This window comes from Delphinapterus leucas, chromosome 14 (assembly GCF_059928025.1).
Source record: "Delphinapterus leucas isolate spDelLeu-1000000601 "Yukka" chromosome 14, BTC_Dleu_Yukka2, whole genome shotgun sequence".
NCBI lineage: Eukaryota > Metazoa > Chordata > Mammalia > Artiodactyla > Monodontidae > Delphinapterus > Delphinapterus leucas.
This window is the reverse complement of record NC_143142.1, coordinates 5,930,015-5,948,004: the sequence shown is the minus strand read 5'-3', so window position 1 is coordinate 5,948,004 and position 17,990 is coordinate 5,930,015. Positions and strand designations below refer to the sequence as shown.

Genomic DNA, 17,990 nt, shown 5'->3' with positions numbered 1-17,990 from the left:
CACCCCGTGGCCCCTCCCCACCTCGCGCCCCGCCCCACGCACCCTCCTGCAGGCGCGGGGTTGGCTCCCGTGTGGTCACCGGTGATCCGCGGGGTAGGTGGCTGGCGAAGGGCGCCGCGTGGTCCTCGTAGGTCAGGGGGCTATGCCGTGGCTTGCCCAGCTCAGGCACGATGACCGGGGCCCCCCGGGTGATGGAGCCCCCCGAGCTGCTGACAGCGCCCGGCCGGCTCTTCAGACTCTCCTCGTAGCAGGCGCGCTCCAGCGCCCGGGTGTCGGCCATCACGTCCAACGGGTGCACCGCCGGGAACGTCCGGCCGGGGCTGCCGATGATGGAGCGCACGTCGTGCTTTTTGGAGCCGGTGGAGGACGTGCTGGTGTCATACTTGAGCGGGGTGCCCTGAGGGGCAAGGTGGGGATAAGCTTCAGCTACACAACTGCTCTGAGCCTCAGTTTCTCAGCTATGAAATGGGAGCGACATCTCATGCCTCCAGGGGCGGGGGAGGAAGGGCTTTGCTAAGCCTAAGATGAGCGCACACCTGTCCCTGCCCTGCCCACCCCTGTCCTGGACCCTGGCCACCGGAGCCACCTGGGGGGCTGCAGAAGGGGGCACAAAGTTCAGAGGTCAGCCCTTCCTGGAGCAAGTGGAGGAACCTCTGTTGGCCCTTGGGGTTTGCTGGAAAGAGACTTAACACCCCCATGAGGGCAAATACCTTCTTCCTGTCAGTCTGGGACCCTCTGTGGCCCACCCAATGCCAAGCCAGAAAAGCCAGCCGCAAACTCCAGTTCCACCACCCTGAGGCTCAAGTCTCAGAGGTCAGAGGGCAGAGGTTTCTGTCTGCTCTATGGCCAGAAAGGGCAGCTGAAGAAACAGGGGTCACGGACGAGCTGCAGCCCGGCCGCCTGGGAGAAGACCCACCCTGTCTGCGCAGGCCGGGGAAACCCAGGATACGGTGGGCTCTGTGTGTTTGCCAAGTAAGAGAACTCTGCTTTTATTCAGGAGTGGTTTTGTTTTTTGTTTTTTGCCGTACACGGGCCTCTCACTGTTGTGGCCTCTCCCGTTGCGGAGCACAGGCTCCGGACGCGCAGGCTCAGTGGCCATGGCTCACGGGCCCAGCCGCTCCGCGGCATGTGGGATCTTCCTGGACCGGGGCACGAACCCGTGTCCCCTGCATCGGCAGGCGGACTCTCAACCACTGCGCCACCAGGGAAGCCCTTCGGGAGTGTTTTAATTACTTTCTTAAGAAGGGGAAGTGCCCTTATTTTAAAAAGAATATTCCAGAATCAGACTGGCCTCCCTTTTGGATCCATGGTGGACTCTTGCCAATGGCTTCACAACTGCCCAGAGGCTGAGAGCCAAACTCGTCCCCTGGCCTTCGACAATCTTCCCACCGCTCCCGCCTTCTCCCGGGGCACCTCTGTGCCGTTAGCCAACTGTAGGCCTCCTGGACACCCTCCCCAGTCCCTGCCACCTCACAGCCACGCAGCCCCCGATGGATCCCATGCTCCTTCCTCATTCACATCAGCCACCTCTGACCAAGGGAAGAGACACTGGTTCTTAGGTGGTTTCCACCGACCAGCTCCTCACACAATCAGAGCTCATGTTCCCCTACCAGGCTGGGGCCTCTGGGGGGCCAGAGCCACGGGGGTGGGGGTAGGGTGAGGTGCAACATGCTGGTGGGAGAAGTGGATGCCAAGAAGCAAAGACGTTGCAGATTTAGGGACATCTGGATTTGAGATGCACAACTGCCGTTTACTTGCTGTGTGACCCTGGACAAGCTGTTTAACCTCTCTGAACCTGTTTGCTCACCACTAAAATGAGGACAGTAAGAGAACTACCTCAGAGTGCTGCTGTGAGGGTTAGATAAGTCATGATGTCTTATGGTCATGGATCGGGGGTTCGATCCATGACCGGTGTTCATTATTACATCTAGCTCTGGGGTTTGGCAAGCGTCTTGACCTCTCTGGGCCTCAGTTTCTCCACCTGGAGAATGGGGATGATAGCTATGACTCTCCTGGGCTGTAAATACAAGTGAACGAGGTCATGGATATAGTCTAAAGGCCTTGGTATGGAATCTGGAACGGACGTGATGACGGCTCAGTGATGAGCAGCTGTGTGATCCTGGGCATGGCACTCAACGAGTCTGGGCCTCAGTTTCCCCATTTGTAGGGGCCAGAGCGGTGCCCATCAGCACCCGCCGCCCCGATCTTGGCCCAGCCGCCCAGCCCCGCGCCCGTACCTGCGTGATGGAGCCCTCCTTGAGCGGCCGCGGGGCCAGGGGCAGGTCAGGCGTCCGCCGCAGCTCCTCCCGTGGAATCTCATGGATGGAGCGGCCGGCCTCCTTCACTGTCGCCACCAGGCCCTCGTGGGCTGGCTTCAGCTTCAGGGGGCCCAGGGCCTCCAAGGGCCGGGCCTTGTAGGCCTCGGCCAGGTCCCGTGGGGGCGGGGGGGGCGGGGGCGGCGTGCCCTCACGCTTCAGGAGCTTGGCCTCCCGACGCTGGTAGTCTTCCTGGGCCTCCACGTAGGATCGTGGGATCCCTGCCGGGGAGGACGGGGTGTTGACCCTTGCACCTGTACCCCACCTCGCCCATCCTAACCTGGGGCCTCCATGCTGGCAGATTCTGGAGCCAGACTACCTGGGTTCAAGCCCTCACTTGCTGTGTGACCTTGAGCACATGACTTGCCCTCTCTGAGCCTCAATTTCTTCACATATAGAATGGGAGTAGTAACTGAAACCCCTCACCAAGTCATGAACATTCAGTGAGATAACATAGATAAGATGCATAGAATGGGGCTCTCAGTAGCTGGTTTGCCACTGACCAGCCAGGAGAACCCGGGCAGGGTATCTGACCTCTTTGATCCTCCCACCAACTGTATCTTCCTCTTGGAGTCTGTTCCATAAGATAATATCTAGAGAGCACTTGGGGTAGCACCAAGCGCAGAGCACAGTAGATGCTCAATAAATGACGTCTACAAAGTTGAGGGTGATGGGTAGTATTTTGCTTCTCTTTTTGTTTTCAAATACATAAGGAATGCCTTGCTCTGCCTTTCAACCTGCACACATACCTGTCATGTACACGTGTGTTACATGCCTTTCCACATACCTGGGCACCCATGGCACTCTGGTATGCCTTCCCTCCCCCGCCCACCCTGACTGTAAACCCAAGGGCTTGTTGTAGCTGCCACGAGGGCGTGGTGGCCGGGCATGCGGGGACACTTGGGGAGCAGAGGGCAGGGTACCTTGCGTGATGGAGCCTCGGACGTGGTGCTGTTCTTTGAGATGGTGGGGGCTGTGTCGCTCAGGCGGGATGGCGCGGCCCATGAGACCTGGGAGGGGGAGAGCAAGAGCATCATCTCGTGGCTCCCCGAGCCGGCCTTGGCAGTGACGAGCCAGGGTCTCCAGCGCCCCCTCCCAGCAGCGGGCCCCTCCAGCCACTTAGTGTCAGTCCCCACGATGGTAGTGGTGGCCGCATAGGACCACTTCTCAGGCCCTGCGCTACCTCCAGGTGGAGCTCCAGAAAAACCCTGCCTCAGTTTTCCTATCTGTAAAGTAGGGCCAACCATCCCATCTCCTCCCTCCAGGGGGAGCTGAGAGAGAGAAATTCTCTCCCTTTCCTGCCATCACCCAGCAAGTAGGGAAGCCCCCGGGGCAGGTCCTAGGCCCTCCCCTGGCCCTTCTGTGCCCCCTGGAGTAGGGAGCTGCGCAGGGCACACACCTTCGATGCTGGCTGAGGAGATGGCCCTGCTGACACGGCCCTCCATCATGTCATAGGTGCGCTTGGGGGCGGCCGTCTCGTGGGGAGGTCCTGAGCTGCTCCTGCCGTCCTCCTTGGAGCACTGGGACACGGACATGCCACCTGGAAACCAGACCCATCTCACGATGAGGGGCAGCCCCAGGGCAACTGTGTGCACTGGGCCCAGTACCAGCAAACCGGCCGGGCCCAGTGGGCAGGAGGCAACAGCCTGCAGTTCCGCTGGCAGGGAGGTGTGTGCCTTTGACCACACGCGGGTATGTGACTCTGCACAAACACGGCCACTCGTGGGAGCCGACATGTGACGTGAACATGTGTAACCACGTGCACGGGAGCAAAGATGCACCAGCTGAGTGTGAACATGCAGGGTTACCACAACCATTTGTGTGTGTCACCGTGGGTCTCTGTGTGTGTGCACATGTGTGAGTGTGTGTGTGTGCACACCTGGCCACTGAGAACAAAGTGAGGCCACATGGAATAAACTACGTGCATTGGTGTCCACGTGGGGAGAGTGTGTGTCTGCGGGGGCGGGGGGGAGGGGACGAGGAGTGTCCACAGCAGAGGTGGGCTCGCCAAGCCAGGCTGAGCCCAAAGGGCGAGCTCCTCAGGCTGGCACGCGGGCCCCCGACAGGCCAAGGGTCTGAGCAGCCAGGAGGCAAGCCCGGAGGAGGCCAAGCCTCAGTCTCGCCCATCAGGCTGGGGGCTCCTCGAGTGGGCCTCTCCTTCCAAGGATGGCTGAGTCCCGGGGTATCAGACGCAAGTTCCCGAGAGCCCCGTGCCTGCCCCTTGGGATAAAGGGCACGCTCGCTCTCCCAGGATTTCCGATCGTGACCCCACGGGATCCTCAGGGCATGAGCTACTCCAGAGGCTGCAAACGGGCGGCCAGCGGATAGACCGCGGTGCTGCTCCAAATTTTGCTCAAAATTAATTGCTGATGTTTAAACACTGAGAGATTTCAGATGAAAACAGAGAGATTAGAAGTCTGGCCAACGAGCTCACACTCGTTACAGGGCGACAGTCAGCTATCGGAGAACAGAGGCGGGGCCCCTGTAGACACAGCCATCACCCTCCGGGTCCTCCCCGGCCCCTACTGCCGTCCATCCGGCCTGCGGCCCTCTCTGTTCCCAGGAAGCACGTGAGAAATTGAAAGCCTTGATTTACACCCATTCTGCAGATGACAAACTTAAGGCCTGTAGGGGCTCAAGAACTGATCTGGAGGCCGGAGCTGAGATGCCACCCAGGGCTCTGCTCACAACACCTCGACTGCCAGCCTCTCCGTCTGCCCTTCCAGGGCCCCTGACCATCCCCCAGGGCCCTCAGCCGGATACCGAGGTTGGCACAGAAGACGCAGCTGACACCCTGTCCCCAAGACTGTCTCCACCACTTGGCAGCAGAGAGAGGCAACTGCCTAAGCCCCACGGTACCACCTCTGCTTCCCAGGACCTGGGGGGCGGGAGGGCAGTCGGGTCAGGCGGAGGCGGAGGGAGAGGAAAACGTGCCCACCGCCGCCAGAGGAGAAGCAGTTTGCAGCCCTACAGCTGCCAGCTGCTGAGAGGGGCGCCCATTAGCAGCTTTTATCTCCGCGCCTCTGGGTGCCCGAGGCTGCCAGGAAATTCCCATCCCAGCCCTTTACTTCCTTAACTCCTTCCAGGCGGGGTTCCCTGGTTGGGGAACCAGAGAGGGTGAGAGGAGTGAGGGGCACTGAAGTGGGGGGCCCAGGGCTCAAGGGGGTGGCACGTCACTCTGGTCATCGCCCCTTCCTGCCACCCACGTGGTGTCAATTAGAGAGCACGGCGTTTGCCAGGAGCGCTGGGCCAGAGGCCTGGGGGAGTGAGCCTGGGCTTCTGCTGCCTGGGCCTGTTCCCCTACTACACGTCTAGCAAGGCTGGCCACAAGTCTGCTTCCTAAATTGTAAAGAACCGGGCAGAGGTGGAGACAGCTAAAGCCAATCTTTACCTGCTGCTGGCTTACATACCTGCAGGGATGGGGAGGTCACCCCCTCTCCTGGTGTCACCCCAGCCTTGCCTCCCTGTGAACCCACCTCAATGGGCCAAACACGCCCGCCCCTGCTCCCCAAGTCCCAGGCCTCCTTTTCTCTTGAGGGGCCAGGAGGGTGGACACACAGAAGGACCACTGGACATCAGTGCACCTCAGCTCCCACATCTGTAAAATGGGAAGACACTCCTTCACCCTGGCTCTCAACCACACGAAGCTGACAGGAGGGCAACACACTCCCCTAGATTCGTTTTCTGAAGACATCTGGCTGCCCTTTAACCCCAACCATGTTTTCTGGACCCTTCTCTCCTGACCAACTCCAGAAAAACCAAAGTCTGGGGTTTGGTGGGCAAGCCACACTGGATGTGGGCAGGTTTCCATGACTCAAGATTAACAAGGTGACATCCCATTTGCGTCCTGAGAGACGCCTGGGCGGGCGTCCTGAGAGTTCTCTGAGGGGGCTTCATCCGCTGGGCCCCCAAGCATATGGACGGCCCCCAGTAAACACCAAGTGAGCACATGACCAACCACCTCCAGGTCACCACTGGTCCTCTCACCTAGAGGGTCCTTCCCGGGCATCAAAGATGCCCGAGGGGGTTTCCCTGGTGGCGCAGTGGTTGAGAGTCCGCCTGCCGATGCAGGGGACGCGGGTTTGTGCCCCGGTCCGGGAAGATCCCACATGCCGCGGAGCAGCTGGGCCTGTGAGCCATGGCTGCTGAGCCTGCGTGTCTGGAGCCTGTGCTCCGCAACGGGAGAGGCCGCAACAGTGAGAGGCCCGCGTACCGCAAAAAAAAAAAAAAAAAAAAAAAAGATGCCCAAGGATGGGAGGGCCGGGCCAGCCCCTGCCCGCCCACCAGCTCCTAACAGCCGTTGACGGACGACGGGACTCACCCTCGTAGGACAGCACGTGGCCCTTCTTGCCCTCGTAGATGACGTGGCCCTTGGGCAGGCCGTCCTCCCGGCTGCGGTCCAGGCGGCTTGGGCTGTCCTCACCGATGATCCTGGTGATGGTGCCCTTGTACAGGACGTCGGCTGGAGTGCCCTGGGGGTGCGGAGGGGGTGAGTGCCCGCGGGCTCGGGCCGGGGACCCCCACGCTCGCCAGACACGACCCAGCACGCGTACATGTGCACCTTCCAAATCCACACACAGGCACACGTGTGTCTGCCAGTGCACACGTGTTCACGCATGTACTTCTTCAAAAGGGCAGAGCCCGCCGGAACACAACCACGCAGAACAAAGCATCAGTAATGTTAATAATAAGTGCTGATCACTTTCTATACATCGACTCATTTAATCCTGGAAATCACCCTAAGTCAGGTACTATCGTGCCTAGTTCAGATGAGGAAACTGAGGCACCAAGAGGCAAGGTGACCTCGCCCAGGGTCACCTGGCTAACGAGGGGCAGAGCCGGGACTGGAACCCAGGCAGTCTGGCCCTGGAGTCTGTGTTGCAACCTGTACTACATGAATTTTACTTTCTCAGAGCCTGGACGCTGGGATGTCAGCCACGTGCCTGTGACCACATGTCATTCCCAAAACCAGAATGGGGACTCAAATCAGGGCAGGGCACCAGAAATCTTAGCTCTAACCCAGGGTTTCTCAACCTCGGCACTGTGACCTGAGGGCCAGGTGATTCTTTGAGGTGGGGGCCAAGCTGGGCACCGTAGGACATTTAGCAGCCCTCCCCTGGGGCTCTACCCACTGGATGCCGGTAGTGCGTGCGACCCCCAATCTGCTCCCCCCTAGATGTGACAATCACAAATGTCCCTAGACATTGCCCAGTGTCCCCTGGGCGGCAAAACTGCCCCTGATCAAGAAACCAGTGCCTTAGAGGAAGTGAGCTCCCTGTTGGGGGTTGTATTCAGGCAGAGAGAAGATAGCCACGTGGGGTAGTGTCCCGCCTTGGGCGACTTCCACGAACACGAGTGGGGGGTCAGAATATGAATCTGGAGTCAGACTGCTGGAGGGCAAACAGCAGCTTTACCAACAAGTTGCTGTGTGACCTTTGTCAAGTCACTTTGCCTCTCTGAGCCTCAGCCTGTACATCTACAAAACGGAGACAATCTCTGTATAACGATTCTCAAAGGCACCCGTCACAGACAAGCTGTCCCCAAATCAAGATGTCTCTCTTCTCTTTCTACGATTCCAAGAGCTGACTGAGAGATGCAGCTCCAACTGCGTGCCAAGCCCTAGGCTGGTGCACTCTGAGTCTCCCCCTGGGAGCTTCTCTGCCAAGAAACATCCTTCTGTGGGGTAAGGGCAGCGACTGGCACCCCGGGCTTTCACCCCAGATCCTGGTCTGCAAGCAAGGGAAACGCAAGACGCCCTGAATCCAGACGGGTCTCCCGAGACATCTCAAAGCAGACGCCCTAGATGGGACCCCTTGGCCACACTTCAAAAGGCTTGTGCACAAACAGTGTAGAATAAACGGGCTTTAGTTTGGGTGATAGATAATCCAGGGGCGGGAAGCCACCTCTCTCATCAGGAGAGCACACGGCCGGGGAGCCGGCAACATCCCAGCAGGAAAGGCTCCTCCAGGGGCAGCTGATAGAAGCCCACCCACTGTAAGTCTGTGTGCTCCTGAGTTTGTGTGTGTGTGTGAGCCTGTGTGTGTCCCATGACCGGATTTCATCACCTGGGAGTGAGGCTGTGGGGAAGCCTGACCCTCACACATACGGCAGCTGCCAGAAACAATCGCAAGGCTGTGAGTGACCCACACGGCTTGGGTCACGGCCACCTGAAACTGGAGGCCGATGGATGCCCAGGAGCCTTTAATCCCTAACGCCTCTGTGAGGATGACTCAGCAAGAGACACTTCTAGCAAAGGGAAGACTGAGTCAGGGAGCGTCGATCCCCTGCCTGAGTCAGCATGTGGTGGGGCTGGGACTTGAGTGTCTGCGGCCCGGCTGTGGCCCCAGGTACCTGCGCAGCTGCCTTCTAAAGCTCATGATTTCAAAACCAACAGGTTTTAGAGAAACATGAAGCATCAGGGGCTCTCCTCTGTGGTGTGATCTGCGGCCCCTGGAGCCAAAGACACCTTCCTATGGGAGCCTGTGGCCTGAAGTTCCACCATTCACGTGTGTGTGTGTGTGTGTGTGTTGGGGAGGGGGGGTTGCACATGCATGTGTGTGTGTGTGTGTGTGTGTGTGTGTGTGTCCAGGCTCCCCTTCCTCTGGCACAGCTGGCACAAAACACTGGGTCCACTGCTTCCTGGCTACACGACCTTGGGTTTAATCTCTGGGCTTCGGTCTTCTCATCTGTAAAATGGGCTGACCTGGATTCTGTGCTAATGTAAACCATCTTGTCTGGAGCGGGTGGAAGGGAAGGAAAAGAAAGCCCTAGGAGCTAAGGACCCCAGGAAGTGGGGGTACCGCCCTCTGTGGTCCACCAGCCAGGGAGGAAGGAGAGGGTTAAACAGGCCCTGTGTACACTAGGACCCCCAAGCTCAGTTCTGAACCCCCAGTCCTGACACCGGAGGGGCAGAGTGGTCCCTCTGCAAACCCTTGGATGGGGCAGATGTCACCAGTCGATCCCACACTTTCTGCGGAGCTGGACGTGGCCAGGATGCCAACTCCAGCCGTCAGCCTGTCAACACCACGAGGCCAAGGCTGGCACCAGAGGAAACCTCTGTCATCCAGGACTGAAGTCACAGCGGGAGCCCCAGTGGTGTGGGCGGGCTCAGCTGAGCTGCAGGAGCGTCTGTCCACTCACCCCCTTGAAGGCGGGGGATGTGCAGACTCCCTCACCAGCCCCCAAAACTTTGCTGACCCGAACGCCTCCTGCTCGCTGCTCCAGGCACCGCGGACACTCGCTGGACCTGGCGCACACCAGGGACCCTCCACCTCTCCGCCTTTGCACATGCTGTTCCCTGGGCCTGGAATGCCGATCCCTGAGATTCCCGCAGGGCTCACACCTCTGAGAGGTCTCCCCGGCTCACCTGTCTCTGCGGCCTCGGCAGCCCCAGCCATTCTCAGTCGTAGCGTTTTACCCAACACCAGGCACTGGCTACTCTGAAATCACCTGCTCAGTTTCCACCTGTCTGCTTCCTTCTGCTGCCCTCCCAGCTCCTTGCGGCCCTTGAGGTTCGTGCTTTGCTCAGCACCTAAAATGCCTGGCTCCCAGGCTCACGGAGTGAGTGGGCACCCCCACGAAGCCACCCCGTCTACTGAGGCAGGTGCTGAGCAGAGACGCTGGGGGGAATGGGCGCATTGCCCACTGTTTTGTCCACAGGCAGGGCCACGTCTGGAGACACTGCCTGCTAGTGCCACCCTGGTCCCTCACGCCACGGCCCCAGGACACCTACATGGGTGATGGAGCCACGGTACGTGATGGGGCTCTCGGAAGGCACCCGCGCGCTGGGGATGCCCTTGGTGATGCTTCCTCCTGGAACCGAGCCCAGAGACGTCCCTGGAAGACATGAGACACGGGCTGAAGGGGTGTCTGCAGCCCCTCCCCAGGCCCCAGTCCCAGAGCCACCGAGACCTGCAAGTCCCCCCCACCTCCGGTGTCTCAACACAGAGGGTCCCCCTGCCCCTAAATGGCGAAGTGGACAACTGCGAAGAGAGGCTGCTGGACCCCCTGGGAGCTGAAACTTCTTAGCAGGTTTTGGATAAAGGGTCCCATTCCTGCCTCGACCCTCCCAGGGATGGAGGGGCAGCCGCCGGGGGTGAGCCTAGCTCGCACGCCCTCACCTCTCAGCACGGACGTCTCCTGAGCCGCAGGCACCCCCAGGCTCTCCGGTGGCCCAGCCTGGCCCCGTGGGGACAGCTGTTCCTGCTTCACTCCGCTGAAGGGCGCTGGAGAGGGGCGAGAGCAGTGAGCCGAGCCTCTGAGCAGTGAGCCGAGCCGTCCTCAGAAGGACGGCCGCCTCCCTGCCCTGTCCAGGGGCTGAGGGACCTCCCCGCCACGCGCGGGCCAGAGTCCCTTAGGGTGAACTGCCCTCCCTCAAGCCCCCAACGCAAACAGTGGGAGCCAAGCCTGGGCCATCGAGGTTGGGGGGCCCTACATCCTTACCCAGCTTCTTGGGGTCCATGGTGAGGGGCAGCCCCATGGTGATGGGGCCCACGGGGGCCTTGGCATGCTCTGAGTACGGGACGTGGAGCTGCACAGACATTCCCTGTGGGAGCAGAGGCCGTGGGGTCACAGAGGCCTCAACCAGGGCCTCAACCCGCTTTTATGAGGGCCCAAGAGGAGGGGAACCTCAGGATCACACCCGGGTCCGAGACCGAGGCCGAGGCCTGGGGCCTCAGTTCCGGCCCTGCTGCCCCTCTGAGCAACTGTGAACGAGTCACTGCCTCTCCTGGGCCTCAGTGCCCTCACCCGTGTGGCGGTCATCATGACCTGGTTTAAAGGAAATGGTGCCCACAAGCGTCTGAGCAAAGTATATGCCTTGTCCCCGCCCTGCGCCACATGGGGGCAGGTCAGAGAGGTGAAGGGGCAGGTGGACCGAGGCTCACCACGTGCCAGGGCTGTGTGTCTAGTGCCTGCGATTTTCTGTTTCACAGAAGGGAAACTGAGGCACAGAGAGGTTAAGTAACTTGCCGAAGGCCACACAGTCTGATCGCAGAGCCCATGCTCTTGAATGCCCCACGGAGTGACCTCCCAAGGTCCTGATGCCTGGGTCAGGCACAGCCAGCTTGGACCCAGCCCCCTGGGTGCCCGACCCCACCCCGACACCATCCGTCCCAGGGATCACCCCCACCCCGACTTTACAGATGGAGGGACCAAACCCCAGAAAGAGGAAGGGGCGTTCTCCAGGCACCAGGTTGCACAGGTGCTTCTGGGGGGCCGCCCCTCCCACCTCACCTGGGAGAGGGCACCCGTTTGCCTCTCAAGGACGCTGGGGTGCTTGGTGGAGGAGATGAGGGGCGGCGGGTTGGAGATGGTGGGTGGGCGTGGTAGGACGGGCCGGGCGCTGTCATGGAGGCCCAGGGGCAGCGGGTGACCTGCAGGGCACGTATCTGTCCATCACAGGGCCCCAGGAGCGGTCAGAGGCAGAGCCCCCAGGCCACTCCCCACCTCGTCCCTGTCCTGCCCAGGCGGGTGCCCGTCCATACGCACCCCCACTGCTCCACCCGTCTCTGCCTGATGAGCCGTCCGCATCCTTGGTTCAGACACCACTACCCCAGGGAAGTCTCCCTCCACGCCTCCCCCCTCCCAGGCCCTGGCCCAAGCCCCTCAACTCTCCCCCAGACTCCTTAACTGGTCTCCCCGTTCCCCTGTTGCTCTCCAACAGTCCACTCCTCTCACAGGAACCAAAGGGATCTTTTTGAAAAGTCCACTAGTTCACATCCTCCCCTGCTATGAACCTCCTATGGCTCCCCACTGCTCCCCCAGGGTAAGGCCTTAGCCTCTGACACAGCTTTCAGGTCACCTGACCTGGCGCTTATGGTCTCCCCAGGCTCCCTGGGCACCAAGCTTCTGCCATGACAGCCTGACTCAGTGTCTCAAGCTTCGCCTGCTCTCTCCTGCCTCCGGACCTTTGCACATGCTGTTCCCCCTGCCTGGCATGTCTTTCCCTGTTCTTCTCCTGGCTCTTTTGGCCACTCATCCTGCAGGATCAGCTCTGCTTAGGACGGCCTTTGCTGACATCACAGCCCTTACTGGCCCCTGGCTATGCCCCTTTCATTGCTGGTGGGGCCTGGCAGGGCTGGAGAGCCCAGGAAGGGTCTCGAATCCAGCCTGACTGTATTTGTAAATCAAAGCAGGCCCCTCCCTCCTCACATTTTTCTCTCCACCTGCCCGTTCTCTACCTCGAAGTCCATGGTGGAAGACAGAGCCCCCACTCTCAGACTGCCCCTCACCGGCTCAAGCACCTCTTAGGTATCCCCAGCACCAGGCGTTTCAATTGCAATCCTGTAGATTTCTCACGTCTCAGCGGAGCCCCTTCCCCTTCACTGACCAGGCCATCCCTCCCGCCAGAACCCTAAGATCCTTCTGCGTGCAGTTCCGAGTCAGTGCACACAGTTGGCGCCCAATGACTGCACGCTGGCTGACTCGGCAAGGAGGCCAGGCTCGGGTGAACTACTCACCAGGCGGGGCGTAAGAGAAGGCCAAGGGGTCAGGGGCGTGCGGAGAGGCCTTGATCACCTCGCGAGGGGGCACGGGGAAGGGCAGGCCTGACGTCCAACACGAGGGATCCGTGGGCAGCTTCTGGCCCTCAGCCGCAAAGGCCGGGAAGAACACGGGCTTCTCTGCTGAGGGGCAAGGCAGGCAGTCAGCCACACTCGGCCAGCCCTCAGGCCCCCAGCCCTGGCTGCCCTGCTCAAACAAGACCCCCTGTGCCTTGCAGCGCCAGCCTCGGCCAGGGGAAGGTCCTGGCCAACAGTGATGGAGCCCCCCAAGTCTGCAGACCGGGCACCACGCTGACTCCTGTGATGTCCTGTCAAGCACGGATGTGCCTCAGGCTTGGGCTGGGCTTCTCGGCGGCCCCTGATTCCAGCGCTGGAATCCCACAGGCACTTGCCTGGCACCGGCTCAGCAAGGGGCCTGGACAAACCTCCAAACCAGGGGGCGGCAGATGGTGGCACGGGGCCTGCCCACTGCCCGATTCTGTGTGTACACTTGTGCTGGAACGTCCACCCGTTTATTTATCACCTGCAGCAGAGCTGAGGAGTTGCGACAGAGACCGTCTGTCTGGCCCACAAAACCTAAAATATTTACTATCTGGCCCTTTCCAGAAGAGGCTCGCTGACCTCTTCAGATGACGAAGGCGGTCAGAACGGTTTGCCGTGATCCACGTACGTGTGCTCCCGCCAGCACGGCTACGGCCCGGATGCCCGGGATGACGGCGCGCACATGTCAGCCCATGCGCCGAGCGTGTCCCACGTCCAGGGGCTGGGCTGGGCGTTTCGAAAGCGTGAACTCAACGAGCCTCCTTGCAGGCTCGGGAGAAAGAGAGCGGCCGGGCCCAGTGTGCTGAGAGGGACTGGAGTACGGACACATCGACGGACTTATCTAAGGTCACCAGCAAATATTTGGCCAAGTCAGGAATTGACCACTGAACCTCCCGGACGCTGCAGACGGCGGAGGGAGCCCTCCCACGGGGGCTCCAACTAAGTGCTCTGCGTGGACTGACTCGGTTATCCTCGCAACACCCTTCAGGGAACGGACGAGGATTATCCCCAATTTGCAGATGGGAACACGGAGGCTCAGAGAGGTAAAGTCACCTGGTCAAAGGCCCACAGCCAGCAAGGGGAGCTCTAAGCCCAGGTAGATGGGCTGCAGGCTGTAACCTTCACCTTTGCCACACACACTGACCACAGGAAGGGGAGCAACGATTGGCCCTGGATTCTCAGGCCTGGGGACACAGCCGCAGACACGGCCAAAGGCCAGGCCGTCTTCACGGTGTTCACCCGCTGGCCACCCACTCTGCTGAAATCGGTCCTAAGCGCCAAACCTCTTCCTTGAGAATTGATGTCAGGCTAGAGGACCGATGGTGGCGAGGGTGGGGTACGGGGGGCGGGGGTGGGGCAGGGGAGTAGCCAGCTGGTTACAACTTGGGAATGCCGGGCCTGGGATGGGAATGGCAGGCAGGTGTCATCCCTCGGGCCACCTCCAGATGACAGAGGGAGGCTCTGAAGACGCAGCAAGGCGAGCAGGAGAGCACTGGCAGCATGAGAGCCGCCTGCTGTGGGCACAGCAGGTGGGGTGGAGGCGTGCGTGCTGCACACCCTCCGCTTCTCTCCTGGGAGACTGAGCTCCCCCCGGACCTGTGCGCCTGCTGACGTGGGGAGCCCGCAGGAGGGGCCGCAGATGTGGGGAGTAACCCGAGGTGGGGATTCTCATGCTCAACCAACCCCCAGTGGAGGCGCCCCCACCCCCACCCCACCCAGGGCCTGCACCGGGCCCGGAAATTACGTGCACGCCCTGGACCTCGCTCGTCCAGCCACCCGACTGCGCGCGTGCCTGGGCTGCTCTCTCCAGCTCAGCTCCGGCTGCCGTGGGAGGGGGCAGGGGCGGGGGGGTGGCCTCCGGTGCTGGGAGGGAAATCTGGGGCCGGGCCAGGATGGGCCGGCGGCCGAGAGCTTGGAGAGACAACCTGTTCCTCCGGCTGGGCCCAGGGAGCCCGAGGGGTGGGCGGGCGGAGCAGCTCCGCACAGGAGCCAGGCGGCAGGGGAGGCTCCTGAGAGACCAGAGAGGTCGGTCGTGCTAGGTGTCAAGTTCATGCATGTGCCTACGGGTGCTAGCTGCAAGGCAGGCCTTGGTGCCTGATGCCAGGTGCCCCGTCTCCTGTGCGGAGCGATTCCAGGAAACGGCGCGGCCCTCCGCCGTGCCAACAGGCCGAATGCCAGGCTCAGAAAGCACAGGTGGTGGCTCACCTTCTCCCAGGACAGGGCCTGTGACCCATCCCAGCGGGCCCTGCCTGGCCCTGTGTGGTGTCCAACCACCCAAGTATGGCCCAGCCCGGCTCAGATCTGGCGCCGGCCAAGGCTGTTTGGGCCCCTGACACTGCCACGCAGCTATCCGCCCTGGGCTGGTGCCCCAGCCCTGGAATGTCCTTCCAGAGCCAGACCCCACGTCTCACGCTACACTCTCGTCCAGCGAACCCCAGCCCCACCATGGGGAGTCCTGGTCCCAGCGTGGGTGGCTGGCAGGGTCCCAGGAGGAGGCAGACGTTCTGCTTTCAACCCCACACTCGGGTTCATCAGCAGGTCCCAATGTTTGCCTCTGAAACAAAGTCCCAATGCCCCCCTTCATGGTCACCCGCACAGTCCAGGCTGCCACCATCACTGGCCGGGAAAAGCACCGTGGCCTCTTGCATCTGCCCACAACTCCCTGCCGCCCATTCTCCTCAACAATGGCTGGAGAGGCGGAGAGAGAGGAGATCTTTCTAAAATAAAAATCAGATTGCCTGACCTCTCCCCAGTCCCCTACACACACACACACACACACACACACACACACACACCCTTAAAATTCCTCCAGCAAAGGCTTTTTCTGCACCCAAGACAAAATCCCCACAGTACCATGGCCTACGAGGCCCTACACAATCTGGTCCCCCATCTCCCTATCCCACCTCCTATCCTACCCCCTCCCCAGCCACCACGACCTCCCGGCAGCTCCGCCAACACACCAAGCTTGTTCCCACCCCAGGGCCTTTGCACGTGCTGTTCCCTATGCCTGAACGCCCTTCCCCCCGATCTTCCCACAACTGCCTTCTCCTCTTCACGGAGACCCTTCCCTGAGCCCCTCATCACTCATTCTGTTTTGTCTCTTTCGCTGCATGAACCAGCCTAAGGTCATCTTGCTTCCTTACGTGTCCCCCTGTTTAACGTCCTCTTGCAAAAGCAGCAACTCCTCGCAGCAGGGACTTCGTCCTGCCCACTGCCGAACCCCCACTGCCTGGCATGGTGCTTGGCGATCGTGGGTGTCCAACCAACGTCCTGGCCCCCGTGGCCACAAACTGGCCTGTGTGCCAGCCAGGATGCATGCCCGCCCATGTGGGTGGCATCCGAGACTTCCTGCAGCAGGTGAAGGCGGCCGGCAGGGCGGGCTGATCAGCGGGGGAGTGTCTGGCAGGCCCTGTCACTGTGAAGTGTGGAGCTGGCCTCCTTCAGGGACAGCCCTGCCCTGTCCTCCGGCACACAGTACCGCCCTCAGGGAGGCCCACGGCCGAGGGCCGCCCGGCTTTCTAGAGAAGGCGGGACGCTGTGCCAGAGGCTGCCGGGGGTGGGCACGCAGGTGGCCCTGGCTGCCCACACTGGTCAGGGAGGATGGCCTGGGGTCCTGCTGCCCTCAGACCCCTAGAGCAGCCTGCAGGAGCCTGGGCTAGCCCAGCGTCGGGGGAGCCTCTGGGGGGTCAGCCCCCAGTGCCTGAGACGTGCCAGGCTGGTCTGGGATGGGTGTCCCTTTGGGGCACAGGCTTGAGACTTCTTGGGTCCGGTTGGGGGGCGGGGCAGAGACAGAAGATCCAGAGAACGAGAAACCATGCCCCACCTGCCTCCAGACCTTGAGCTTCACGTGGTGCCAACAAAGCCCGCCCCGGACAGTTGCTGCAACACAGCTGCTTGGGGAATCACCTCACTGGCTCCCCAGTGAACCCAGTGACCTCGGCCTGGAATAAGGTCAGGGTGAAAGCTGGAGGGGGGCAGTGCTTCCTGCCCAGGCCCCAGGGTTGCTGCCAGCCGGAGCTGAGCCTCATGGTTCTAGAAGCTCATGTGTGGACTGAATCACATGGAACCAGAAACTGAGCCCTAGACGTTGTTTTCGTACACGCACAGTGCTTTTGAAAATTTTGAGAAGTTGCCAATGTTGAGAAATTTGAAGATTTCACATGAAAAGATGGATTTCTAGCTTCTCTGGAAGAACAACCCCAGGCCTGTATTACCACATGGTGACTCTCGACTGAGGCCAATATGCACCCACTTTAGAAAGAACAGGAGTCTCCAACTGCCCCAGTGCCCACCCCCCCACTGCCTCGCCCCACCATGTTTCGCTCATCTACTTGGCCTGTTGGGCCACTGCGGCCTTGGAGTCTGCAGGAGCTGCTCCGCACATGCAGAGGCCCCTTACGCCCACCCACCTGCCCCCTCTCCCCCGTACTCCCTGGGCCACTGGCACACACTTACCCTCCTTCTCAGCAGGGGGCACAGGGCTCCTGCTCTTGCCTCGAGGGCTGCTGCTGGGCTGCTGGGGGCTGTCGCTCTCTGGCTGCACGTGCTGTGGTGGCGGAGGAACAGGGGGCGCCGCGTCCTCCCGGGGGGGCTCGTGGGCTTTGGTGACCTGCTGAGGGAAGCCAGGAGGAGTGAGCATCTTCACAGCCCGTCCGTCCACAGGTCACAGAGATCAGGGAAAGCCCTCCAGGCCCCCTGCGTGGGACCAGCCTGGAAACTGAGGCCCAGGGGGAGGCAGCGACGTGCCCAAGGGCATGCGGCTTGAGGGCCAGGAGGGTAGGGCTTTGCGCAGAGTGTAGGGGGTGTGCCCGCCCATCCCAGCTGCCCGGCCGTGGATGGGGGAGCCCCCGTTACCCTCCCCACCAGCCCCCTCCCCCTTCCCCAAATCGCTCCGGGTCTCAGAGGGATCGGGACTGACCAATGGGAGTGGACCCGGCCTCGGGGAGTGGGCAGCGTGGCTTGGCGCACCTCGTGCCCCTCACTCGGAAAGCCCTGCTCAGCTCAGAGCCTTCCAGACCAGAGCCCCCAGATGCATTTGAAGGCCTGGCCCACCTCCTCGGAGAGGGATGGCTTTGGCCACGACTGAGCCATCACGAGTAAGGGGCACCTCTGAGGGTCCTCCTGCTGGGCC

At 61.2% G+C, this 17,990-nt stretch overlaps 1 protein-coding gene across 33 annotated transcripts in view; it reads right to left on the bottom strand.

Annotated features, from left to right (window-relative positions):
* Nucleotides 1-17,990, bottom strand: part of NCOR2 (nuclear receptor corepressor 2) — a 224,483-nt gene that overhangs the window by 17,590 nt on the left and 188,903 nt on the right. For 17 of the 33 annotated variants that reach the window (XM_089894358.1, XM_089894378.1, XM_089894383.1 and 14 more), the window contains 11 exons: nt 17,315-17,471; nt 12,776-12,940; nt 11,550-11,704; nt 10,758-10,860; nt 10,436-10,540; nt 10,048-10,151; nt 6,637-6,787; nt 3,715-3,855; nt 3,239-3,325; nt 2,238-2,536; nt 43-397 (listed from right to left, as the gene is read on the bottom strand). In XM_089894358.1, the coding sequence (XP_089750484.1) occupies nt 43-397; nt 2,238-2,536; nt 3,239-3,325; nt 3,715-3,855; nt 6,637-6,787; nt 10,048-10,151; nt 10,436-10,540; nt 10,758-10,860; nt 11,550-11,704; nt 12,776-12,940; nt 17,315-17,471 (1,822 nt within the window). The remainder of the gene's footprint in view (nt 1-42; nt 398-2,237; nt 2,537-3,238; nt 3,326-3,714; nt 3,856-6,636; nt 6,788-10,047; nt 10,152-10,435; nt 10,541-10,757; nt 10,861-11,549; nt 11,705-12,775; nt 12,941-17,314; nt 17,472-17,990) is intronic. The other 16 variants (XM_089894368.1, XM_089894370.1, XM_089894371.1 and 13 more) reach the window with 6 other exon arrangements.